Source organism: Hemitrygon akajei, chromosome 4 (assembly GCF_048418815.1).
Source record: "Hemitrygon akajei chromosome 4, sHemAka1.3, whole genome shotgun sequence".
NCBI lineage: Eukaryota > Metazoa > Chordata > Chondrichthyes > Myliobatiformes > Dasyatidae > Hemitrygon > Hemitrygon akajei.
Genome location: NC_133127.1, coordinates 201,582,918 through 201,610,827, shown reverse-complemented (window position 1 = coordinate 201,610,827; position 27,910 = coordinate 201,582,918). Strand labels below are relative to the sequence as shown.

General features: G+C 42.3%; 1 protein-coding gene across 1 annotated transcript in view; it reads left to right on the top strand.

Moving 5' to 3' along the window:
• Positions 1 to 27,856, top strand: part of timm10b (translocase of inner mitochondrial membrane 10 homolog B (yeast)) — a 35,099-nt gene extending 7,243 nt beyond the window's left edge. Inside the window, exon 3 of the mRNA XM_073044445.1 lies at positions 27,310 to 27,856. Coding sequence (XP_072900546.1) covers positions 27,310 to 27,483 — 174 coding nt within the window. The 3' untranslated portion in view covers positions 27,484 to 27,856. The remainder of the gene's footprint in view (positions 1 to 27,309) is intronic.
• The last annotated feature ends 54 nt before the right edge of the window (positions 27,857 to 27,910 follow it).

Sequence of the window (27,910 nt, the reverse complement as noted above, 5' to 3'; positions counted from 1 at the left end):
GTCATGCATCTTGTCCTAGACTCCCCTACCATGGGAAATAACTTTGCCATTTCTAATCTGTTCGGACCTTTTAGCACTCGGAATGTTTCTGTGATATCCCCCCCTCATTCTCCTGAACTCCAGGGAATACAGCCCAAGAGCTGCCAGATATTCCTCAGACGGCAACCCTTTCGTTCCTGTGTGGATAAAGCTAAAGAAGAAGCAAAAGATAAAAAAAAGAAAAGTAAGAGTGGAGTAAAGAAAAGTCAAGGGCAAAAGAGAAAAAGATCACAAGATTTTAAAAGCACAATGAGTGTAAGGGCACTTTATTTGAATGCCCACTTTATCTGAATGCCCAGTGAACTTGTGGCACAAATCAGTACAAAGAGGTATGATTTAGTAGCCGTTACAGAGACGTGGTTGCAGTGTGGAGAGGACTGGGAATTAAATATGCAAGATATCAGGTAATACAGAAGGATAGGCAGGAAGGTAAGGAAGTTGGGGTAGCACTCTTAATCAAGGATGAGATCAGGGCGACAGTGAGAAATGATAAAAGATCTAAGGAGCAGAATGTTTAATCCATCTGAGTAGAAATTAGGAATAGTAAAGGGAAAAAAATCACGTGTGTGAGTTGTCTATCGGTCACTGAATAATAACATTACAGTGGCACAGGCAAAAAACAAATATCTGAGGCATGTAAGAATGGAACAGCAGTTATCATGGGGGACTTTAACTTACACATAGATTGGGTGAATCAAGTTGGTCAGGGCATTCTTGAGGACTTCTTAGAATGCATCTGTAAAACATACAAAATTTTGAAAGGGATAGATAAGATAGAAGTAGGAAAGTTGTTTCCATTGGTAGGTGAGACTAGAACTAGGGGACATTGCCTCAAGCTTCAGGGGAGAAGATTTAGGAAAAGATGAAGAGAAACTGTTCTTCCCAGAGAGTGGTGAATCTGTGGAATTCTCTGCCCATTGAATACTTAAGAAACAGTTAGATAGGTTTTTAGATAGTAGGGGAATTAAGGGTTATGGGGAAAAGGCAGGGAGATGGATCTGAATTTATGGACAGATCAGCCATGATCTTATTGAATGGCGAGGCGGGCTCGATGGGCCAGATGGCCGACTCCTGCTCCTATTCCTTATGTTCTTATGTGACGGCTTTCTTGAACAGCATGCTACTGAACTAGGGGACATAGCCTCGAGATTTAGGGCGGAGATGAGGAGGAACTGCTTTTCCCAGAGGGTGGTAAATCTGGCATTCTCTGCCCAATGAAGCAGTGGAGGCTACCTCTGTAAATATATTTAAGACAAGGTTGGATAGATTTTTGCATAATCAGGAAATTAAGGGAAAAAGGCAGGTAGGAGAAGATGAGTCCATGACCATGATCTTATTGAATGGCGGAGCAGGCTCGACGAGCCAGATGGCCTACTCCTGCTCCTATTTCTTATGTTCTTGTGTAACTGATTCTTCTTTGTCTATCCTGCTTGTTTCTTCAAAGAATTCCAACAGATTTGTAAGGCATGATTTTCCCTTGAAGAAACTATGATGACTATGGCCTATTTTATCATGTGCCGCCAAGTTCCCTGAGACCTCATCTTTAATAAGCAACTCCAACATCATCCTAACCACTGAGGTCAAGCGAACTAGCCTATAGTTTCCTTTCTTCTGCCTCTCTCTCTTGAAAAAATGTAGTGACGTGCAATTTTCCAGTCTTCCGGAACCATTCCAGAACCCAGTGATCCTTGAAAGATCATTACTAAAGCCTCCACAATCTCTTCAGCCACCTCTTTCAGAACCCTGTGGTGTACACCATCTGGTCCAGGTGATTTATCTACCTCCAAGCCTTTCAGTTTCACAAGAACCTTCTCCCTAGTAATAGTAACTTCATACACTTCATGACACCGCCTCCTGGAACTTGAGAGAACCAATAAAATGTGGTGGGAGGATTAATCTCCTTCCAATTCAGCAAAATCGATCTTTTAGCCATTAATGTGAGAAATGCAATTATCCGATGCGCTGAAGAGGTTAAATGGTGCGGTTCTATCATTGGTAAACCAAAAATTGTCATGATAGGATGAGGTTGTAAATCAATATTCAAAACAGTTGAAAACCAGATTCGTTTTCCAATGGTCTGATGTCCACTCTCACTTCTCTTTTACTGTTCATGTATCTGAAGAAAATTTTGCTATCCTGCTTAATATTATTGGCTAGACTACTTTTGTATTCCATCTTTACCTTAATGACTTTTTTATTTGCCTTCTGTTGGTTTTTAAAAGCTTCACTATCTTCTAATTTTCCACAAATTTTTGCTCTATAATATGCCCTCTCTTTAGTTTCATGTTGACTTTGACGTCTCTTCTTAGCCACAGTTGTGTCATCTTTCCTTTAGAATACTTCTTCCTCTTTGGGATGTATGTATCTTATGCCTTCCAAATTGCTTCCAGAAGTTCCAGCCATTGCTGCTCTGCCAATGTTCAATCAATTCTGGCCAACTCCTGAGAGCATGCCTCTTTAATTCCCTTTACTCCACTGTAATACTGATACATCTGACATCACCTTCTCCTCTAATTTCAGGGTGAATTCAATCATATTATCACTCCCCTAAGGGTTTTTTTTTTACCTTAAGCCCTCTGATCAATTCTGGCTCATTACACAACACCCAATCCAGATTAGACAATCCCCTAGTAAACTCAACCAGAAACTGCTCTAAAAAGCCATCTCATAGGCACTTTAGAAATTCCCTCTCTTGGAATCCAGCACCAACCTGATTTTCCCAATCTACCTGCATATTGAAGTCTCCCATGACTATTGTAACATTGTCCTTTTGGCATTTTCTATCATCCGTTGTAATTTGTAGGCCACGTCCTTACTACTGTTTGGGGGTCTGTATACAACTAACATCAGTGTCTTTTTACCCTTGCAGTTACTTAGCTCTGTCCACAATGGTTCAATATCTTACAAACCTATGTCACCTATTTCTAATGATTTGATTTCATTTTTACCAACAAAGTAACATCGCCCTCTCTGCCTTCCCACCTGTCCTTACGGTACATTGTGTATCCTTGGACATTAATCTCCCAGCTATACTCTTATTTCAGCCATGATTCATTGATTCCTACAACATCATATCTGTCAACCTGTAACTGTACTGCAAGTTCATCTCCTTTATTCCATATACTGTATGCATTCAAGTACAACACCTTAAATCCTGTTTTCACCCTTTTCAATTTTGTGCACCTTTCACCTTTAGCAACTCATCCTGTTGACTGAAATTTTGCCCTATCAACAGCCTCTCCTCACTACGCATTGCCTCTGTTTGTAAACCAGCTTCCTTTAGCTTAATTATCTGTCTTTAATATGATACTTCTTGCATTGAAATATACGTAGCTCAGGACACTAGTCGCACCATGCTCAACCTTTTGATTCCTAACTGTCTGAGGTCTTACCAACAACTGCTTCCACAACCTCTCCATTAACAGTTCTGGCATTCTTAGTTCCCATCCCCCTGCAACTCAGGTTTAAAGCCCACCATGCAGCTTTAACAAACCTTCCCGCTAGGATATTAGTCCCCCTCCAGTTCAGGTACAAACTTTTCCTTCTGTTCCCCAGAAGACAACCTAGTGATTCAAAAATGTTATGCCTTGCCTCCTACACCAACACATAGACTATAAGACATAGAGCAGAATTAGGCCATTCAGTCCATTGAGCTGCTCTGCCATTCCATCATGGCTGATCCCAGATCCCACTCAACCCCTTGCACTTGCCTTCTCACCAAATTATTTGATGCCCTGACCAATCAGGAACGATCAACTTCCATCTTAAATATACACAAGGACTTGGCCTCCACCACAGTCTGTGGCACAGCATTCCACAGTTTCACTACTCTGGCTAACAAAATTCCTCCATACCTCTGTTCTAAAAGGTCGCCCCTCCATTTTGAGACTGTGCCATCTAGTTCTGGATATCCCCACCATAGGTAACATCCTACCAAGCATAGGTTTCCTCTTGTCCTCACCTACCACCCCACCAGTCTCCACCTCCAGCACATAATTATCCGAAATCTCTGCCACCTCCAACTGCATCCCATCACCAAACACATCTTTCCCTCCCTCCCACTCTCTGCTTTCCGCAGGGATCGCTCCCTACGCGACTCCCTCGTCCATTCCCTCCCCACTGATCTCCCTCCTGGCACTTATCCTTGCAAGTGGAACAAGTGCTACACCTGCCCCTACACCACCTCCTTCACTGCCATTCAGGGCTCCAAACAATCCTTCCAGGTGAGGCGATGCTTCACCTGTGAGCCTGTTGGGGTCACGTACTGTGTTCGGTTCTATTGTATATCAGTGAGATCCAATGTAGATTGGGAGATCGCTTTGCCGAGCATCTATGCTTCGTCTGCCAGAACAAACAGGATCTCCCAGTGGCCACCCATCTTAATTCCACTTCCCATTCCCATTTGTCCATCCATGGCCTCCTCCACTGTCAGGATAAGGCCATACTTAGGTTGGATGAACACACCTTGTATTCCGTTTGAGTAGCCTCCAACCTGATAGCATGAATATTGATTTCTCAAACTTCCAGTAATGCAACCCCCCCCAAAACCATTTCCCATTCCCTTTACCCTCTTTCATGTTATCTCCTTGCCCACACATCGCCTCCTTCTAGTGCTCCTCTCCCACCCCCACCTTTTTTTCCTTTCTTCCATAGCCTTCTGTCTCTTTGTTAAATACCTCCCCTTCCAAGTTTTATCTATAGCCTGGTGTTTCTCTCTCCCCTCCCCCTACTTTTCAAATCTATTCCTCAGTTTTTTTCTTCAGACCTGCCGAAGGCTTTCAGTCTGAAATGTCAACAGTGCTTTTCCCCATAGATCCTACCTGGCCTGCTGAATTCCTCCAACATTTTGTGTGTATTGCTCATATTTCCAGCATCTGCAGATTTTCTCTCGTTTGTGATAGGAAACATCCTCTCCACATCCACGCTATCTCGTCCTTTCAACATTCAGTACATTTCAATGAGATCCCCACGCATTCTTCTAAATTCCAGTGAGTGCAGGCCCCAAGCTACCAAACACTCCTCGTATGTTAAACCCTTCATTCCCAGAATCATCTTCGTGACCTCTTCTGGACCTCTCCAATGACAACACATCATTTCTGAGATATGGGGCCCAAAACAGTTGACAATGCTCCAAGGGCACCCTGACTAGTGTCTTATAAAATATCAGCATTATAAGACCATAAGACATAGCAGAATTAGGCCATCTGGTCCATCGAGTGCTCCGCCATTCAAGCATGGCTGATGCTTTTATTTAATCTCCTCCTTAACCCTAGTTCCCAGCCTTCTCCCCGCAACCTTTGATGCTATGTCCAATAAAGAACCTATCGATCTCTGCCTGAAATACACCCAATGACCTGGCCTCCACAGCTGCATGTGAGAACAAATTCCACAAATTCACCACCCTTCGGCTAAAGAAATTTCTCTGCATCTCTGTTTTGAAAGGGCCCTGTTGACTTAGACTCTCCCACCATGGGAAAAAATCCTTTCCAAATCTACTCTGGCCTTTCAACATTTCAAAGGTTTCAATGAGATCCTTCCTCATCCTTCTGAATTCCATTGAGTACAGACCCAGAGCCATCAAACGCTCCTCATATGGTAACCCTTTCATTCCTGGAATCATCTTCGTGAACCTCCTCTGAACACTCTCCAATGCTTGCATGTCTTTTCTCAGATAAGCAGCCCAAAACTGTTCACAATACTCAAGGTGAGGACTCACCAGTGCCTTATAAAACCTCAGCAATACATCCTTGCTCTTGTATTCTAGACCTCTTGAAATGAATGCTAACATGGCATTTGCCTTCCTCACCACCAACTCAACCTGCAAGTTAACCTTTAGGGTGTTCTGCGCAAGGACTCCCAAGTCCCTCTGCATCGCAGATGCCTGGATTTTTTCCCAGTTTAGAAAATAGCCCGCACATTTATTTTTCTACCAAAGTGCATGACCATGCATTTTCCAATATTGTATTTCATTTGCCACTTTCTTGCCCATTCTCCTAATCTGTCTAAGTTCTTCTGCATCCTACCTGTTTCCTCAACACTACCTGCCCCTCCACCAGTCTTTGTATCACCTGCAAACTTGGCAACAAAGCCATCTATTCCATCATCTAAATCATTTATATACAGCATGAAAATGCTGACCCCTGTGGAACACCACTGGTCACTGGCAGCCAACTAGGAAAGGATCCTTTTATTCCCACTTGCTGCCTCCTACCAATCACCCAATACTCTAACCATGTTAGTAACTTTCCTGTAATACCATGGGCTCTTAACTTAAGTCAGCAGCCTCATGTGTGGCACCTTATCAAAGGCTTTCTGAAAGTCTAAATATATAACATCTACTGCATCCCCTTTATTTATCCTACTTGTAATCTCCTCAAAGAATTCCAACAGGTTTGTCAGGCAGGATTTTCCTTGAAAGAAACCATGCTGACTTTGTACTATCTTGTCCTGTGTCACCAAGTACACCATTACCTCATCCTTAACAGTTAACTCCAACATCTTCCCAACCACTGAGGTTAGGCCAACTAGTCTATAATTTCCTTTACCATAGAACCATAGAACACTACAGAACAGAAAATAGGCCATTCGGCCTTTCTAGTCTTGCCAAAACTTTTTTCCACTAGTCCCATTGACCTGCATCCAGTCCATAACCCTCCAGACCTCTCCCATCCATGTATCAATCCAATTTATTCTTAAAACGTAGAGTGAGCCCGCATTTATCGTGTCAGATGGCAGCTCGTTCCACACTCCCACCACTCTCTGAGTGAAGAAGTTCCCCCTAATGTTCCCCCAAACCTTTCCCCTTCACCCTAAAGCCATGTCCTCTCATATTTATCTCTCCTAATCTAAGTGGAAAGAGCCTATTCGCATTTACTCTGTCTATACCCCTCATAATTTTGTAAACCTCTGTCAAATCCCTCATTCATTCTTCTACACTCCAAGGAATAAAGTTCTAACCTGTTCAATCTTTCCCTGTAACTTAACTCAACTCCTGAAGACCCAGCAACATCCCAGTAAATCTTCTCTGCACTCTTTCTATCTTACTGATATGCTTCCTGTAGTTAGGTGACCAGAACTGTACACAATATTCCAAATTTGGCCTCACCAATGTCTTATGCAACCTCACCATAACATCCCAATTCCTATACTCAGTACTTTTTTTTATGAATGCCAGGATGCCAAAAGCCTTCTTTACAACCCTGTCTACTTGTGACGCCACTTTCAGGGAATTATGTATCTGAACTCCCAGATCCCTTTGTTCCTCCCTACTCCTCAGTGCCCTACCATTTACTGTGTATGTCCTATCTTGATTTGTCCTTCCAAAATGCAACACCTCACACTTGTCTGCATTAAATTCCATCTGCCATTTTCCGGCCCATTTTTCCAGTTGGTCCAGATCCCTCTGCAAGCTTTGAAAACCTTCCTCACTGTCCACAATGCCTCCAATCTTAGTCTCATCAGCAAACTTGCTGATCTAATTTACATTATCATCTAGATCATTGATATAGACAACAAACAACAATGGTCCCAGCACAGATCCCTGAGGCACACCACTAGCCACAGGCCTCCAGTCTGAGAAGCAATCATCCACTACTCCTCTCTGTCTTCTCCCACACAGCCAATTTTGAATCCAGTTTACAGCCTCTCCATGGATACCCAGTGTCTGAACCTTCTGAACTAACCTCCCATGTGGGACCTTGTCAAATGCCTTACTAAAGTCCATGTAGACAACATCTACAGCCTTTCCTTCATCTACTTTCTTGGTAACCTCCTCAAAAAACTAACTGCACCCACTTCTCTTCCTTCACACACTACAACTTCAGACATACTGCTAGTGTCTTCCACAATGAAGACTGATGCAAAATACTCATTTAGTTCATCAGCCATCTCCTGTCCTCCGTTATTATTTCTCTTGCCTCATTTTTTAGCGGTTCTATATCCACTCTCATTTCTCTTTTAGAAACATAGAAAACCTACAGCACAATAGAGGCCATTCAGCCCAGAAAACTGTGCCGAACATGTCCTTACCTGAGAAATTACCTAGGGTTACCCATAGCCCTCTATTTTTCAGAGCTCCATATAACTGTCCAGGAGTCTCTTAAAAGACCCTATCGTATCTGCCTCCACCACCATCGCCGGCAGCCCATTCGTTGTACTCACCACTCTGCGTAAAAAACTTATCCCTGATATTTCCTCTGTACCTATTTCCAAGCACCTTAAAACTGTGCCCTCTCGTGCTAGCCATTTCAGCCCTGGAAAAAGCCTCTGACTATTCACATGATCAATGCCTCTCATCATGTTATACACCTCTATCAGGTCACCTCTTATCCTCTGTTGCTCCAAGGAAAAAAGGCTGAGTTCACTCAACCTACTCTCATATGGCTTGCTCCCCAATTCAGGCAATATCCTTGTAAATTTCCTCTGCACCCTTTCTATGGTTTCTACATCCTTCCTGTAGTGAGGTGACCAGAACTGAGCAGAGTACTCCCAAGTGGGGTCTGATCAGGATCCTATATAGCTGCAACATTACCTCTCGGCTCCTACACTCAATCCCACAATTGATGAAGGCCAATGCACCGTATGCTTTCTTAACCACAGTCAACCAGTGCAGCAGCCTTGACTGTCTTATGGACTCGGACCCCAAGATCCCTCTGATCCTACACACTGCCAAGAGTCTTACTATTAATACTATATTCTGTCATCATATTTGACCTACCAAAATGAACCACTTCACACTTATCTGGGTTGAACTCCATCTGCCACTTCTCAGCCCAGTTTTGCATCCTATCAATGTCCCTCTGACAACCCTCCACACTATCCACAACACCTCCCTCCATTTTTTCATCCAGGTCATTTATAAAAATCAGGAAGAGTAGGGGTCCCAGAACAGATCCCTGAGGCACACCACTGGTCACCGACCTCCATGCAGAATATGACCAGTCTACAACCACTCTCTGCCTTCTGTGGGCGAGCCAGTTCTGGATTAACAAAGCAATGTCCCCTTGGATCCCTAGACACTAGACACAAGAATACTACAGCACAGTACAGGTTCTTCAACCCATATATTCCTTTTAAAAAAAAGTACTAAACCCACACTATCCCGTATTTTGCTTTCATCCATGTGCCTGTCCAAGTGGCTCTTAAATACCCCTAATGTTTTAGCCTCCACCACCATTCCCAGCAAATCATCCCAGGCACCCACAACCCTCTGTGTAAAAATCTTACCCCTGATATCTCCCTAAACTTCCCTCCCTTAACTTTGTACATATGCCCTCTGATGTTTGCTATTTGTGCTCTGGGAAACAGGTACTGACTATCCACGCTATCTATGCCTCTCATAATCTTGTAGACCTCTATCAAGCCCCCTGTCATCCATCTACGCTCCAAAGAGAAAAGTCCCAGCTCTGCTAACCTTGCCTCATAAGACTTGTTTTCCGATCCAGGCAACATCCTGGTTAATCTCTTCTGAACCCTCTCCATAGCTTCCACATATTTTCTATAATGAGGTGACCAGAACTGAACACAATACTCTAAGTACGGTCTCACCAGAGATTTGTAGAGTTGCAACATGACCTCTCTACTCTTTAATTCAATCCCCCTATTAATGAAGCCTAGCATCGCATAGGCCCTCTTAACTATTCTATCAACCTGTGCAGCGACCTTGAGGGATGTATGGATTTAAACCCCAAGGTCCCTCTGTTCATCCACACTCTTAAGTAACTGACCATTAATCCTGTACTCAGCCTTCTGGTTTTTCCTTCCAAAATGCATCACCTCACACTTATCCAGATTGAACTCCATCTACCACTTTTCTACCCAACTCTGCATCCTGTCTATATCCTCTTGTAACCTTCGACAACCTACAGCTCCATCCACAACTCCTCCAATCTTTGTATCATCTGCAAACTTACTCACCTATCCTTCCACGTCTTCATCTAAGTCATTTATAAAAATCACAAAAAGCTGGGGTCCCAGGACAGATCTTTGTGGCACTCCACTAGTCACCGACCTCTGGGCAGAATGCTTTCCTTCCACTACTACCCTCTGCTTTCTTCCTGTAAGCCAATTTTTTATCCAAACAGCCAAGGTTCCACTGATCCCATGCCTCATGACTTTCTGGATGAATCTCTCGTGGGGGACCTTGTCAAATGCCTTGCTAAAATCTATGTAGACCACATCTATGGCCCTACTCTCATCAATTTCTTTTGTTACCTCTTTAAAAAACTCAACCCAGAGTGATAGAGCAGTGAAAGAAGTGCATGGAGTAAAGCCAGATCTAACATATAGAGAGGCTTTGAGGAAAGAGCCGCAGAATAAAGGGTATAAAGGTAGTAAGGTAGAAGGGCTAAAGTGTGTGTACTTCAATGCAAGAAGCATCAGGAACAAAGGTGTTGAACTGAGAGCTTGGATACATACATAGAATTATGATGTAGTAGCCATTACGGAGACTTGGCTGGCACCAGGGCAGGGAATGGATTCTCAATATTCCTGGATTTCAGTGCTTTAAAAGGGATGGGGGGGGGGGGGAAGGGGAGGAGGTGTGGCATTACTGGTCAGGGATACTATTACAGCTGCAGAAAGGGTGGGTAATGTAGCAGGATCCTCTTTTGAGTCAGTATGGGTGGAAGTCAGTAACAGGAAGGGAGCAGTTACTCTACTGGGGGTATTCTATAGGCCCCCTGGTAGCAGCAGAGATACCGAGGAGCAGATTGTGAGGCAGATTTTGGAAAGGTGCAAAAATAACAGGGTTGTTATCATGGGTGACTTTAACTTCCCTAATATTGATTGGCACCTGATCAGTTCCAAGGGTTTAGATGGGGCAGAGTTTGTTATGTGTGTCCAGGATGGATTCCTGTAACAGTATGTTGACAGACCAACTAGGGGGAATGCCATACTAGATCTAGTATTAGGTAACGAACCGGGTCAGGTCACAGATCTGTCAGTGGTTGAGCATCTGGGGGACAGTGATCACCGCTCCCTGGCCTTTAGCATTATCATGGAAAAGGATAGAATCAGAAAGGACAGGAAAATTTTTAATTGGGGAAGGACAAATTATGAGGCTATAAAGCTAGAACTTGCGGGTGTGAATTGGGATGATGTTTCTGCAGGGAAATGTACTATGGACATGTGGTCAATGTTTAAGGATCTCTTGCAGGATGTTAGGGATAAATTTGTCCCGGTGAGAAAGATAAAGAATGGTGAGGTGAAGGAACCATGGGTGACAAGTGAAGTGGAAAATCTAGTCAGGTGGAAGAAGGCAGCATACATGAGGTTTAGGAAGCAAGGATCAGATGGGTCTATTGAGGAATATAGGGTAGCAAGAAAGGAGCTTAAGAAGGGGCTGAGAACAGCAAGAAGGGGGCATGAAAAGGCCTTGGTGGTAGGGTAAAGGAAAACCCCAAGGCATTCTTCAATTATGTGAAGAACAAAAGGATGACAGGAGGAAGATAGGACTGATTAGAGATAAAAGTAAGAAGATGTGCCTGGAGGCTGTGGAAGTGAGCGAGGTCCTCAATGAATACTTCTCTTCGGTATTCACCACTGAGAGGGAACTTGATGATGGTGAGGACAATATGAGTGAGGTTGATGTTCTGGAGCATGTTGATATTAAGGGTGAGGAGGTGTTGGAGTTGTTATAATACATTAGGACGGATAAGTCCCCGGGGCCTGATGGAATATTCCCCAGGCTGCTCCACGAGGCAAGGGAAGAGATTGCTGAACCTCTGGCTAGGATCTTTATATGTCCACGGGAATGGTACCAGAGGATTGGAGGGAGGCGAATGTTGTCCCCTTGTTCAAAAAAGGTAGTAGGGATAGTCCAGGTAATTATAGACCAGTTAGCCTTATGTCTGTGGTGGGAAAGCTGTTGGAAAAGATTCTTAGAGATAGGATCTATGGGCATTTAGAGAATCATGGTCTGATCAGGGACAGTCAGCATGGCTTTGTGAAGGGCAGATCATGCCTAACAAGCCTGATAGAGTTCTTTAAGGAGGTGACCAGGCATATAGATGAGGGTAGTGCAGTGGATGTGATCTACATGGATTTTAGTAAGGCATTTGACAAGGTTCCACATGGTAGGCTTATTCAGAAAGTCAGAAGGCATGGGATCCAGGGAAGTTTGGCCAGGTGGATTCAGAATTGGCCTGCCTGCAGAAGGCAGAGGGTCGTGGTGGAGGGAGTACATTCAGATTGGAGGGTTGTGACTAGCGGTGTCCCACAAGGATCTGTTCTGGGACCTCTACTTTTTGTGATTTTTATTAACGACCTGGATGTGGGGTTAGAAGGGTGGGTTGGCAAGTTTGCAGATGACACAAAGGTTGGTGGTGTTGTAGATAGTGTAGAGGATTGTCAAAGATTGCAGAGAGACATTGATAGGATGTAGAAGTGGGCTGAGAAGTGGCAGATGGAGTTCAACCCGGAGAAGTGTGAGGTGGTACACTTTGGAAGGACAAACTCCAAGGCAGAGTACAAAGTAAATGGCAAGATACTTGGAAGTGCGGAGGAGCAGAGGGATCTGGGGGTACATGTCCACAGATCCCTGAAAGTTGCCTCACAGGTAGATAGGGTAGTTAAGAAAGCTTATGGGGTGTTAGCTTTCATAAGTCGAGGGATAGAGTTTAAGAGACGTGATGTAATGATGCAGCTCTATAAAACTCTAGCTAGGCCACACTTGGAAAACTGTGTCCAGTTCTGGTCGCCTCAGTATAGGAAGGATGTGGAAGCATTGGAAAGGGTACAGAGGAGATTTACCAGGATGCTGCCTGGTTTAGAGAGAATGGATTATGATCAGAGATTAAGGGAGCTAAGGCTTTACTCTTTGGAGAGAAGGAGGAAGATGACAGAGGAGACATCATAGAGGTGTACAACATATTAAAAGGAATAGACAGAGTGAACAGCCAGTGCCTCTTCCCCAGGGCACCACTGCTCAGTACAAGAGGACATGGCTTTAAGGTAATGGGAGGGAAGTTCAAGGGGGATATTAGAGGAAGGTTTTTCACTCAGAGAGTGGCTGGTGCGTGGAATCCACTGCCTGAGTCAGTGGTGGAGGCAGATAAACTAGATAAGTTTAAGAGACTACTAGACAGGTATATGGAGGAATTTAAGGTGGGGGTTTATATGGGAGGCAGGTTTTGAGAGTTGGCACAACATTGTGGGCCGAAGGACCTGTAATGTGCTGTACTATTCTATGTTCAATTAGGCTCGTGAGGCAAGACCTTCCCTTCACAAAGCCATGTTGACTATCCTTGAGTAGACTGTACTTCTCCAAATGCTTGTAGATCCTATTCTTAAGAATCCTTTCTAATAGTTTGCAGACTACCGATGTAAGACTCTCCAGTCTACAGTTCCCAGGATTCTCCCTATAATGTTTGTTAAGCAAGGGAACTACATTTGCCATTCTCCAATCCTCTGGCACCTCCCCTGCAGACAAAGAGGATTCAAAGATCTTATCTACTGCTCCAGTGATCTCTTCTCTCACTTCCCACAGCAGCCTGGGGTATATCACATCCGGCCCTGGGGACTTATCAATCTTGATGTTTTTAAGAAGATCCAACACTTCTTCTTCCTTAATCTCCACACTGTCCAGCACACAGGCCTGTTCTATTTTGACCTCACCCTGATCTAGGTCCTTTTCACTTGTGAATACTGAAGCAAAGTATTCATTTGGGATCTCCCCAACCTCCTCCACCTCCAGGCACACGTTGCCTTCTTTATCCATTAGCGGCCCCACCTTCATTCTTGTCATCCTTCTGTTCTTCAGAACGCATAGAACGCCTTGGGGTTCTCCTTAATACTACATGCCAAGGCCTTCTCATGCCCCTTTCGAGCTCTCCTAAGTCCTTTCTTTAGCTCCTTCCTGGCTACCCTATATTTCTCATGAGCCCCTCCTGCTTCCTGCTTCTGATATCTAACATATGCTTCCTTCTTCCTTTTGACGAGTTGCCTCACGTGTTTCGTCAGCCATGGTTCCCTTTTCCAACCATTTTTTCCTTGTCTCAGTGGGACAAACCTATCCTGAACCCAGCACAAGTGGTCCCTAAACTTCCTCCACATTACTGCTGTGCTTTCACCCTTGAACATCTTTTTCCAATTTACTCTCGGTAGTTCCTGCCTCATCCCTTCAAAGTTAGCCCTTCCCCAGTTAAGCATTTTCCCATTTTGTCTGATTTTATCTTTTTCCATAGCTATGCTGAAGCTAAGGGAGTTGTGGTCACTCTCACCAAAATGCTCCCCCATCAAGAGGTCTGCCACCTGACCAGGTTCATTTCCCAGAAATAGATCCAGTATAGTCTCTCCTCTCGTCGGCCAGTCCACATACTGTGTCAAGAATCCTTGAACACACCTGACAAATTCAGCCCCATCTATCCCCTTGCAGTCAGGAGGTGCCAGTCAATATGAGGGAAGTTGAAATCACCCATAACTACAACCCTGTATTTCCTGCACCATTCTAAAATCTGCCTGCTTATCTGCTCCTCGGTGTCCTGAGGGCTATTTGGGGACCTATAGACTACTCCCAGCACAGTGATTGATCCCTTCCTATTTCAGACTTCATCCCACACCGACTCAGTGGACACTCCCTCTGCAGTGTCCTCCCTTTCTACAGCCGTGATACTATCCCTGACCAGTAATGCTACTCCCACACCCCCCCCCCCCCTTTCTAGCTCCTATCCTATTCCTTTTTAAACACCTAAACCCTGGTACCTGCATCAGCCAATCCTGCCCTTCCTCCAACCAAGTTTCAGTAACTGGAACAACATCGAAGTTCCACGTACTGATCCATGCTCTAAGTTCATCCCCTTTATTCCTAATACTCCTAGCGTTGAAATAGACACACTTCAACCCCTCTGACTGGCTACATTTATGTTTTGTCCCCTGCCTGTCCTTCCTCACCAACTCAGAACATATAGCATCATGCCCTTGTCCTTCTACCCTAATCTCTGCACTCACAGTGGGATTCCCAATCCCCTGCCAAACTAGTTTAAACCCTCCCCAACAGCTCTAGCAAACCTGCCCGCCAGGATATTGGTCCCTTTCCAGTTCAGGTGCAGCCCATCTTTTTTGTACAGGTCAGACCTTCCCCAGAAGAGATCCCAATCATCCAGAAATCTGAACCCTTGCCCACTGCACCAACTCTTCAGCCACGCATTCATCTGCCATAACTTCCTGTCTCATGGCACAGGCAGTAATCCCAAGATTAACACCATTGAGGTCCTGCTTTTTAACTTCTTTCCTAACTCCCTATATTCCTCCTTCAGAACCTCATCCCTGCTCCTGTCTATGTCATTGGTCCCCATGTGGACCACAACATCTGGCTGCACCCTCTCTCCTGAGAATACTGAGAACTTGATCTGAGATATTGCGGACCCTGGAACCAGGGAGGCAATAGACCATCCAGGATTCTCGATCTCTCCCACAGAACCTCTTGTCTGTCCCCCTAACTATCGAATCCCCTATCACTACTGCTCTCCGCTTTTCCCTCCTTCCTTTCTGAGCTGAGGGTCCAGTCTCGATGCCAGAGACACAACCACTACAATTTGTCCCTGGTAGGTCGTCCCCACCAACAGTATCCAAAACGGTATACTTATTGTTGATGGGAACGGCCACAGGGGTGCTCTGCTCTTCGTGACTATTCCCCTTCCCTCTCCTGACAGGCACCCAGTTACCTGTCTCCTGACTTTTAGGGGTGACTGTCTCCCTGAAACTCTGATCTATTTGTGCCTCTGCTTCCCGAATGATCCGACGTTCATCCAACTCCAGCTCCAGTTCCCTAACTCTGTTTGACAGGAGCTGCCTCCTTACTTTCTCAATAAGCCTTGCATGGGGTACCTTGTCAAATACCCTGCTGAAATCCATATACACTACTGTACATCTACTACTCTAACATACTTGGAAAAAACTTTTACTATGCACTTTGATATTATTTACTATTTTCATATTTCATCTTCTCCCTTCTAATGATCTTTTTTTAGTTGTTCTCTGTAGGTTTTTAAAAACTTCCCAATCCTCTGTCTTCCCACTAATTTTTGCTTTGTTGTAGGCCCTTTTGCTTTAATGTTAGCTTTGACCTCCCTTATCAGCCACAGTTGTATTATTTTGCCATTTGAGTATTGATCATTTATAAAATACACATGTCCTGCACCTTCCTCATTTCCCCCAGAAACACACGCCATTGCTGCTCTGTTGACATCCCTGCCAGCAGCTCCTTCCAATTTATTTTGGCCAACTCCTCTCTCATACCTCTGTAATTTCCCTTACTCCACTGAAATACTGCTACATCAGACTTCACTTTCTCCCTATCAAATTTGAAGTTGAACACAATCATATTGTGATCACTGGTTCCTAAGAGTTCTTTTACCTTAAGCTCACTAATCACCTCTGGTTCATTACATAACACCCAATCCAGTATAACTAATCCCCTAGTAGGCCCAATGACAAACTGCTCTGAAATGCCATCTCTTAGGCACTCAATAAACTCACTCTCTTGAGATCCATTACCAACCTTATTTTCCCAATCGACCTGCATGTTAAAATCTCCCATGACTACCATAACATTGCCCTTTTGACTCGCCTTTTCTAATTTCAGTTTCTTAACTCAACCCACAAGGATTCAATATCTTCCGATCCTATGTCACATCTTTCTACTGAAAGCAGAGCCACGCCTCCCTCTCTGCCTACTTTCCTATCCCTCCGATATAATGTGTAACCTTAGACATTCAGCTCCCAACTACAACCATCCTTCAGCCACAATTCAGTGATGGCCATAATGACGATCTCCTTCTGTTTACATTCTATTCCCCTTGAAATAAATACCAACATTGCATTTACCTTCTTTACCGCAGACTCAACCTGTGAATTAACCTTCCGGGGGTCTTGCATGAGGACTCCCAAGTCCCTCTGCACCTTTGATGTTTGAACCTTCTCCACATTTAGGTAATAGTCCATGCTATTCTTCCTTTTACCAAATGCATTATCATACATTTCCCAACACTGTATTCCATCTGCCATTTTTTTGCCCATTCTTCCAATTTGTCTTAGTCCTGCTGCCATCACATTGCTTCCTCAGCATTACTTACCCCTCCACCTGTCTTCATAACATCCACAAACTTTGCCACAAAACCATCAATTCCACTATCTAAATCATTGTCAAACAATGTGAAAAGTACCGGTCCTAATACTAACCCCTGAAGAACACCACTTGTCACTGGCAATCAACCAGAAAAGGTCCTTTTATTCCCACTCGCTGCCTGTCAGCCATTCCGCTATCTATGCCAGTGTCTTTCCTGTAACACCATAGGATTTTATCTTGTTAAGCAGCCTCATGTGAGGCACCTTATCAAATGCCTTCTGAAAATCCAAGTAAATGACATCCACTGCCTCTCCTTTGTCCACCCTGCTTGCTACTTCCTCGAAGTAATGCATCTATTATCTCTTCAGCAACCTCTCTCAGGACTGGGATGTAGTCCATCTGGTCCAAGTGACTTATCCACCATAAGACCTTTGAGTTTGCCTACCACTTTTTCCTTTGTAATAGCAATGGCACTCACTCCTGCTCCCTGGCATACTGCTAGTGTCTTCCACAGTGAATAAAATGCAAAGTACTCATTAAGTTCATCTGCCACTTCTTTGTTCCCCCATTACTACCTCACCAGCATTATTTTCCAGTTGTCCCATATCAGCTCTCACCTCCCTGTTACTCTTTATATAACTGAAAAAACTTTTGGTATCCTGCTTTATATTATTGGCTAGTCTGCCCTCATATTTCATCTTTACCCTTATAGCTTTTTTAGTTGCTTTTTTTTTGGAGTTTAAAAGCTTCCCACGCAGTCTTGCTACCTTATGCCGTTTCCTTGTCTTTTATGCATTCCTTAACTTCCCTTGTCAGTCACAGTTGCCATTTGAAAACAACTTCCTCTGTGGGACATATCTATCCTGTAACCTGGTGAATTATTCCCAGAAACTTCAGCCATCTCTGCTCTGCCGTCATCCCCACCGGTATTCTCCAATCCACCTGGGAATTCCCTTTATTCCATTGTGATACTGATACATGTGACTTAAGCTTCTCCCTCTCAAGTTGCGATATTATTCAATCATATTATGATCACTGTCCCCTAAGGGTTCTTTTACATTAAGCTCCCTAATTTTTTTTGCGTGTCGCACCAGACAGTCAGCCATTCTTGTCTGGCAAGTGGTGTCAGGATTGGTCTCCTTTTGGATTAACCAGGTCACAATATGAACGTTCCTTTCTTTCTTTTTACAATATTTTTATTCAGAAGAAAAAAAAGATTTACAGAGTGCAACACATAGATACATCTCAACATAACTTGTGTACATTCATATATTGTAATAAAATTGATCAAAATGTTATAACATAACACATAAAGGTATATCACTCTGTAATCAAAAATTTAAAGATAGGTCATACATCATAAAATAATTTTTTTTATATATAAAAAAAGTCAACCCCCTACCAACTACCAAGGAAAAAAGCTGATGGATGACAATGGATAATTAGAAAAAAAAACATATTCACTTAAGAAGAGAAGATAAAAATATACATAAAAGTCTGTGCACTGTTAAACTTTATAAATTGGAAAAGTAATTTAGGAAAAGTCCCCAAATATCATAAAAAGATTGTTTCGAATTTAAGACTGAGCAGCGGATCTTTTCTAAATTTAAATACGACATAATATCACGTAGCCATTGAAGATGTGTAGGAGGGGTAGACTCCTTCCATTTAAGCAAGATTGCTCTTCTTGCTAAAAGAGAGGTAAAAACTAAAACCTGTAGGTTAGGAGTATTTAAAGTTATATCTTCATTTGCAATAATACCAAACAAGGCAGTAAGGGGATTTGGGTCAAATTGGACCTTAAAAAGTTGAGAGAAGGTATGAAATACTTCCCGCCAAAACTTTTCAATTGTAGGGCAAAACCAAAACATATGAATTAAAGAGGCATCAGCAGAGTTGCATTTATTACAAAGTGGAGAAACATTCGGGTAAAAACTGGAGAGCTTCTGTTTAGAAATGTAAGCTCTATGAACCACTTTACATTGTAGAAGAGAATGACGAGCACTGAAAGATGATTTATTAACCCGTTTAAGAATTTTATTCCATCTATCATCAGAAATCTGACAATTTAGGTCATCCTCCCAAGCTTTATTTATTTTATCTAAAAAGTCTTGTCTAGAATCAATCAACAAGTTATAGATACCGGTAATAGAACCATTAACAAAAGGTTTTAAATTTAAAAGATCGTCCAGTAAATTTTTATCAGGACCTATAGGAAAAGTAGCTAATTGGAAATGTAGAAAATCTCTAATTTGAAGGTATCTGTAAAAATGTGATTTTGGGAGTGCAAATTTATTTGACAATTGGTCAAATGAAGCAAGAGATCCTGAGATAAACAGGTCCCAAAAACACTTAATACCTAATTCATCCCAATCTTTAAAGACTTTGTCAGTCATGGAAGGGATAAAAAAAAATTAAGGAGAATGGGAGATGATAATGAAAAATTCGCTAAACCAAAAAATTTTCTAAATTGAGACCAGATCCTTAAAGTTTGCTTAACAATTATGTTATCTGTTGTTTTATTTGCTGAAAAAGAAGAGTATGATCCAAGAAGAGAGACAATAGAGGAATTTTTTACAGAATTAACTTCTAAGGAGACCCATGATGGGCAATCCTTATGATAAATATAATAGGACCAGAAAGTAATATTCCTTATATTGCCAGCCCAATAGTAAAATCTAAAATTGGGTAGGGCTAGCCCACCCATCTCTTTATTTCTTTGTAAGTAAACTTTACTTAAACGAGCTTGTTTATTATTCCAAATATAAGAGGTTAAAATTGAATCTAAAGAATCAAAGTACGTCTTAGGAATAAAAATAGGTAAGGCCTGAAAAGGATATAAAAATTTAGGAAGAATCTTCATTTTAATTGAATTAATTCAGCCAATTAGGGATAAAGAAAGAGGGGACCATTTAGAAAGCGTCTTTTTCACATAATTCAATAAGGGGTTTAAGTTTTCTTTGAATAAATTCTTGAAGTTTTTAGTAATTGTTACACCTAAATATGTAAATTGACTTGTAACAACTTTGAACGGAAATTTGGCATTTGATGACATTGGGTCATTTAAAGGAAATAGCTCACTTTTATGTAGGTTCAGCTTATATCCTGAAAAATAAATAAACTGGGAGATTAAAGAAAGAACCAAAGGTAAAGAAGTTTCAGTGTTAGAGATAAAAAGTAAAATATCAGCGTATAATGAAATTTTATGAGACATACCTTCCCTTAGTATACCAGAAATGTCCTTAGCTTCTTGAATTGCTATTGCTAAGGGTTCTATAGCTAAAGCAAAAAGTAAAGGACTAAGAGGACATCCTTGTCTAGTTCCCCGCTGTAATTTAAAGGGCTTAGAAATTTGGGAGTTAGTAATAACCTGAGCGGTAGGAGACAAGTAGATTAATTTAACCCAACGAATAAAATTAGGCCCAAAATTAAACTTTTCTAAGGTCTTAAAAAGATAATTCCTATCAAAGGCTTTTTCTGCATCTAGGATAACTCTGATTTTTTTTGGATGGTGAATATATCACATTCAATAACCGACGTATATTAAAATGTGAGTAACGATTCTTAATAAATCCTGTCTGGTCATGTGATATAATAGATGGTAGGATATTTTCAAGTCTTCGAGCTAAGATTTTGTTTAAAATTTTTGCATCAACATTTAATAAAGAAATCGGTCTGTATGAAGAACATTCAGCTGGATTTATTTTTTTTAAGAATAAGAGAAATAAAAGCTTCATAAAAAGATTGAGGGAGTTTACCTGATTTAAAGGACTCTGATAAAACAGAGGATAAATAAGGTGTAAGTAATGTAGTGAAAGTTTTATAAAACTCCCCAGGAAAGCCATCAGGTCCTGGGGTCTTACCAGAATGTAAAGCACGTATAGCCTCAGCCACTTCTTCATTGGAAATAGGCTGATCTAACTGTGTTAGACTATCAGCAGACAATGTAGGAATGTTGATATTACTGAAAAAAGCATTCATATAGGTATCATCTGAAGAAGAGTCAGACTGATACAACTTACGGTAAAAGTCTTTAAATACGTTGTTAATTTCAGAATGATCGGATGTCTTAGTTACATTATCTTTTAAAATTTCTGTGATTTGATGATTAACTGTAAAAGATTTTAACCAATTGGCTAATAAACTACCAGTTCTATCCCCGTGAATGTAAAATTGAGTTTTATCTCTCAACAGCTGTCGCTCAATTGGGTAAGTCAGCAGAAGATTATACTTGGATTGGATTTCAATATGCTTATTATATATACTTGGATCTAGAGATAGGGCATACTTTCGATCAAGATCTTTTAATATCGCTGCTAGGTCAGGCCTTTCTTTGTCAGCTTTTTTCTTTATATAGGTAGAGTAAGATAATTTCTCCACGAATATATGCTTTAAAAGTATCCCAGACTATATTACCAGCAGTATTTCCTTTAAAATTTTCTTTAAAGAAAAAAGTAATATGGTTTTCCAAAAACTTTAGAAAATTTTTATCAGATAACAATGATAAGTTAAAATGCCAACTTCTATTTGGTACAGAGTAAACAGGTAATCTTAAAGCCAGAAGCACAGGTGCATGATCAGACAAAGCAATCTCCTTATAATCACAGGATCGTACCAGTGGAAGCAAGTTTCTATCTATAAAAAAATAATCAATCCGAGAGTACATATGATGAACCTGAGAGAAATATGAATATTCCTTTTCTTGGGAGTGTAAAAAACGCCACGTCAAGAATACCACATTGAGATAAAAAAGATTTAAAAAGTAAGACTGATTTATTAGTGACAGGGGTTTTACTTGAAGAGCGGTCTAATATAGGGTCAAGCCAAAAATTAAAATCTCCACCCATCACTAAAGAATACCGATTCAAATCAGACAGAAAAGAGAAAAGACGTTCAAAGAACAAGGAGTCATTTGTATTTGGAGCGTATACATTTGCAAATACGATTAGTTTATTCCCAAGACTACCCGAAACAATAACAAAGCGCCCATTTGTATCAGAAATTACATTATGTTGAATAAAGGGTAAATTCTGATCAAACAGGATAGAGACGCCTCTCGATCTAGATTGAGAAGGTGAGTGAAAATGTATATCCTTCCATCCTTTGAAAGAACGTGAAATATCATCTTTACGAATATAGGTTTCTTGGAGAAAGATTATACGAGTTTTAAGTTTCCGGATATAAGAGAAAATCTTATTTCGTTTAACAGGGTTATTTAGACCTTTCACATTAAAACTGAGTATATTAATAAAATAATCCATCAAGTATCCTTTAGTAATGTATAAAAGGTAATCACAGACATGTAGATAGTGAATAAGTAAAACAGTAAAGACATCCAGTCAGCTTTATAGAAGAACCCATTCCCCCCCCCCCCCAAAGAAAGAAATCAGCCAAGGGAGGCTGAAGACTAATTCTAACGTTCCCAACCAAAACTCCGGTGGCTCCAGAAAATATATTTGTATAGCTGCGCTGAATAAATGATTGTAAATATATATATACAAAAAAAATCCAAAGTAAATAAGTTTGCTAATTACGATTTTAAAAAAACCACGGGAAAATATAAGTATAATCTCGGTAAAAAAGGAAAGACAGATAAGGAAAATCAAATATGGAAAATCAATAAGTAAAACAACATATACTCGCGGGTGCAAAAAAAGAGTAAAGAAACAAATAGAAGATAATTAAAAAGGGAAGCAGTTTAGATAGCTTCCTACAGAACTCTGAGAGAATATAATGTATTGTTTAAAAAGAGCTGCGAAAAGCAGCAAGAGAAAATGGATGCAGTCTGCCAGCATATTTTGCATAGTTTGAAAGATGACAAGGTGCCAGTTACTTAGTCAAACAAATGATTAAGACTTCGTAAAACCAAGAAACCTTGTTATCAAGAAAACGCCAATTACTTGATTGAACACCTGAAATTAAAACATTTAACATAAAACAACTCAAAGTTGAATTTAAGGATGGAGACTTTGTAAAAGTTTCTTAGCTTCTTCAGGCTTAGTAAATCAAGAAACCTTATTATCAGAAGTAGTAACCTTGAGTTTACACGGATCTCTGAGAGAAAGGCGACAGCCAAGCTTAAAAAGATCAGACATGACCTCTTTAAAAAGCCTGTCTAGCTCTTAGAACTTCCGGTGGATAATCTTGAACGATCTGAAACTGTTGATCATGAAATTGTAATATACGTTTCTTCCTTGATTCACGAAGGATCTGTTCTTTAATCTGATAGTCATAAAAGCGAATGATAATAGAGTGAGGTTTGGCAGGATCCCAATTAGGCGGGGTAATTCGGTGAACGCGCTCAAATTTTGGTAGTTCCGATAATATATCAGGGAATAAATCTTTCAGCATTTCAGCACAAAAATCGATAGGTTGATTACCCTCCAGTTTTTCAGGAAATCCAAGAATTCTGATATTGCACCTTCGGTTTCTGGTCTCCAAATCTGTAAGTTTCTTCAGTAACGCGTCGTATTTTTTAAGTTGTTCCTTAGAAATTCTCTTGAAACCTTCGATATCCTTCTGCAACACCGGCAGAGATTCTTCGTGTAGCTTAATACGAATTTTGTGGTCATTCACAGTCTGCTGTATACTTCCAAGTTTCCGATTAAGTGTTTTCAGTTCAGATTTAACCAGGTCGAAGGAATTCTGTAACAAGTCAAACTTGGATTCCAAGTCATCCAGTTTATCCAATTTTTCGAGTTTCTCTGACATTTGTTGAATCATTTCAGTCAAAGTCTCTAAAGTAGTCTCTTTTTTTGACAGCTTTCTACTCATGGTGCTCTCACCGAGATAGGTTTAAACAGCAAAGTAAGCAAATAATTTCGGAGCACGTAGCTAGTGCAACCTACTCCATTACAGCCACCGGAAGTCTCGTCATGAACGTTCCTGACTCGACCTTTATATTTTTTATGAGGCCGAGTGGCTAGCTCGACACTCAACCCGGCACGGATGGAAAGTGTGCTTGACGGTGGCCCGACTTGGATTCGAACTCGGGAGCCTTTGCTCCGGAGTCCGGCGCTGATGCCATTGCACCACCAGTTGGCCCCTAATAAGTTCTGGGTTATTACACAACACCCAATCTAAGATAGCCTTTCCTGAGTAGACTCAAATACAAGCTGCTCTAAAAAGCCACCTCGTAGGCATTCAACTAATTCTCTTGTGATCGGACACCAACCTGATTTTCCCAATGCCCTTGCATATTGAAGTCCCCCATTACAATTGTGACATTACCCTTATTATGTGCCTTTTCCAGCACCCTTTGGAATCTCATCCCCACGTATTATATAATGTTCCTAGATCTGGCCTCACTAGCACATGCCAGGGACAGCAATCCTGAGATCACAAAGCTGGAGGTCCAACCCTTTAACGTAGTACCTCAGCCCCTGAACTGCCTCTGCAGAAGCTCGTCACTCATCCTACTCATGTCATTGGTACCTACATGAACCACGACTTTTGGCTGTTCACCCTCCCACTTAAGAATGCTGAGGACTCGATCAGAGATATCCCGGACCTGGCACCCAGAAGACTACATACCAATCAGGAATCTCATTCTTGCACACCAAACTTCCTATCCGTTCTCCTAACAAATCCTCTGTCACCACAGAATGGCTCTTCCCCACCCCCCCAGCCACCTTTGGAGTCACACTCAGTACCAGAGACTTGAAGGCTGTGACTTTCCTCTATTTGGCCATCTCCCCCCCCCCACCCCCCCCCCCACCACCCAATAGTATCCAGCATGGGCATAGAGGTACTCTGCAGTGCATCCTTCACCCCAGTGGTCCCGGACATTTACATGCCGGGCAGCATCTAATTAGCTTGTTTATTTCAGCTTTTTTCTTAAAGATGTGCTGGGTGCGCGCCGGCTACCCCTGCACCCCTGCACGCTCCGCAGCCCCGGTATCGGTCAGCAGCCTGGAGGTTGGGGACCACTGCTTCACTCCCTTCCCCTTCCTGACTGTCACCCAGTTTCCCATGTCCTGCATCTTGGGTCTAACTACCTCTCTATACATCCTATCTATCATGCCTTCAGCCTTCCGAATATTCCAGAGTTCACCTGTTCGTATTGAATGGTGGACAGTCTCACTGGGCTGAATGGCCGACTCCTGCTCCTGGTTCTTATGATCTTATTGAACGGTGGAGCAGACGCGACAGGTCAGATAGCCGACTCCTGCTCCTAATTCTTATGTTCTGCTGAGTGTTGATATCTGGTGGGGTCTATCTTGTCACTTTCACACCTAGCACTGGATAGTCACTGGTCCAGGTTCATCGTGCTCTTTACAGATCTGTGTCTCAGCGGGGTGGAACTGTGAGGAGGGACACAGCTGGTGTGAGTTGGTGAATGTGTTTACAGTCGACCTGACCCTTTTTCCCTAGGGGAACTGTCTCAGGTATGTACTGGGACTTGTGGGGCAGGGTTTTGCTGTGTGGGGGGAGAAAGACCGCTAGATGGTGTGGTGAGGTGGATTGAACAGCTGATTGGAAGCCTCTCTAGAGAATAGAACATAGACCAGTACAGGACAAGAACGGCCCCTTCAGCCCTCAGTGTTGTTCAGAACTAGTTATATTAGTAATCAATATTTTCCTCACATTCATCTGCCTATCTGAAGGTCTCTTAAAAGTCTCTAATGTATCTGTCACTCCACAATCTTAGCACACTCCAGGCATCCACCACTCTGTAAAAATCCCTGGCCTTCTCCTTTGAAATGACCCCCTCTCACCTTAAATGCATGGCCTCTAGTATTAGATATTTCAGCCCTGGGAAAAAGATGCTGTCTGTCTACTCAATGCCTCTCATAATCTTATAAATCTCTATCAGATCTCCCCTCACCCTCCATTGATCCAAAGAAAATAATCCAAGTTTGTCCAACTTCTCATTATAGCACATATCCTCTAATCTAGGCAACATCTTGGTAAACCTCTTCTGCACCCTTTCCAAAGCCTTAAATTCCTTTCTATAGTGAGGAAACCAGAACTATATGCAATACTCTACATGCAGCCTAACTAGAGTTTTATAAAGCTACAACATAACTTGTTGACTTTTGAACTCAAACCCTTGACAAATAAAACAGGCATTCAATATACCTTCTTAATCACCCTATCAACCTGTGTAGTACTTCCAGTGACCTATGAACTTGAACCCTAAGATCACTCTGGTCATTGTACTGTCTCTTTACATTTGACCTACCAAGGTGCAACACCTCATATTTTTCTGGGTTAAGTGCCATCTGCCATTTCTCGGCCCATATCTGCAACTGATCTATATCCCCACAGTATTCTTTGCCAGTCTTCTAAGCTATCCACAACAACACCAACCTTTGTATCATCAGGAAACTTACTAACCCACCCACCTCTATTTTCATCCATTTCATTTGTATAAATCACAAACAGCAGAGGTCCCTGTGGAACATCACCAATTACAGACCCTCCAGTTCGAATCAGCCCCTTTGACCATCATCCTCTGTCTTCCACGGGCAAGCCAGTTCTGAATCGAAACAGCCAATTTACCATGGATCCCATGCATCTTAATCTGGATGATCCTCCCAAGAAGGACCTTGTCAAGAAACTCAAGTTGATAATGCACAAACTGCCATGCACAAAGCCATGCTGACTCTCCATGGGTTTCCAAATACACATAAATCCTATCCCTAAGAATTCTCTCCAGTAACTTCTCTACCACTGACATGAGACTCAACAGGTCTATCATTTCCAGGATTATTCCTGGTTCCTTTCTTGAATAATGGAATAACATCTGCCACTCACCAGTCCAACTGGACTTAGCCTTTGTCTGGAGAGAACACAAAGATATTGGTCAAGGCCCGAGCACTCTCTTCTTTTTCCTCTCTCAGTAACCTGGGAAGCCCTGGTGACTTATCCACCTTAATGCTCTTAAAGAAACCCAACGCTACCTCCTCCTTTACCTTGAAATGCCCTACCATATCAATACTCTAGTCACTGATCTCCCTATTCTCCACATCCTTCTCCTTGTTAAATACTGATGTAAAGTACTTATTAAGGACCTCACCCAAATCCTCCTCATCCAAGCAAGTGTTTCCCCCTTTATCCTTGCGTCGCCCTCTTACTGCAGATCTGTGTTAATGACTATGTTGGGTTTCAGGGTCAAGGGTGGTGGTGGGGGGGGGGGGGGGCAGTCGGTGATGTTGGTATGTGGCAAGGTGGGTTTAATGATCAGGCTGTCCTCTCTCCAGGAGACCTGCATCAGTGGCTGTGCTGGAAAGCAGATCTGCACCAACCATCGACTGATGAGCGCCTACATCCAGCTTATGCCGAGCATTGTTCAAAAACGGATGGCAGACCTCGAGAAGAAGGCTGCTGAGACCACGCCAACAGCGAGCGGGGAGCCGTCCACTAGAGCAGAGTGAAGCACCCAACACACGGCTGGAGAATTTCATCGTCACAAGAGAGGGCAGGGTTGTCAGGGAGGAGCTGGCGAACCGTGACTCCGCAGAGGCCTCCTTCCTTCCTTGTCAAATCCATTCCCATTCTGTCTCAGCAACAGACGAAACTCAGTTATCACTAACGGAGGCACAGCTCTGCAGACCAGCGGCTGACCCCCTTCCTGGCATGACCTGACTGCAAAGCGAGACGAGCCCTTGCAGTCATGAGAGCTCTGCGTAAGCGCAGACCAAATAATTGTAACACACTGAGGACAGTTTCCACAGATCTGTCCACTTTCGTTTCACAATGAAATGTCAGCAACTGAACAATAAAATCCTGTGACTGGAAACCAAACAAGTGTCTGAGAAACTATTAAAGTTTCACACACACTGCCTAGCTCCTGAGTGAGCG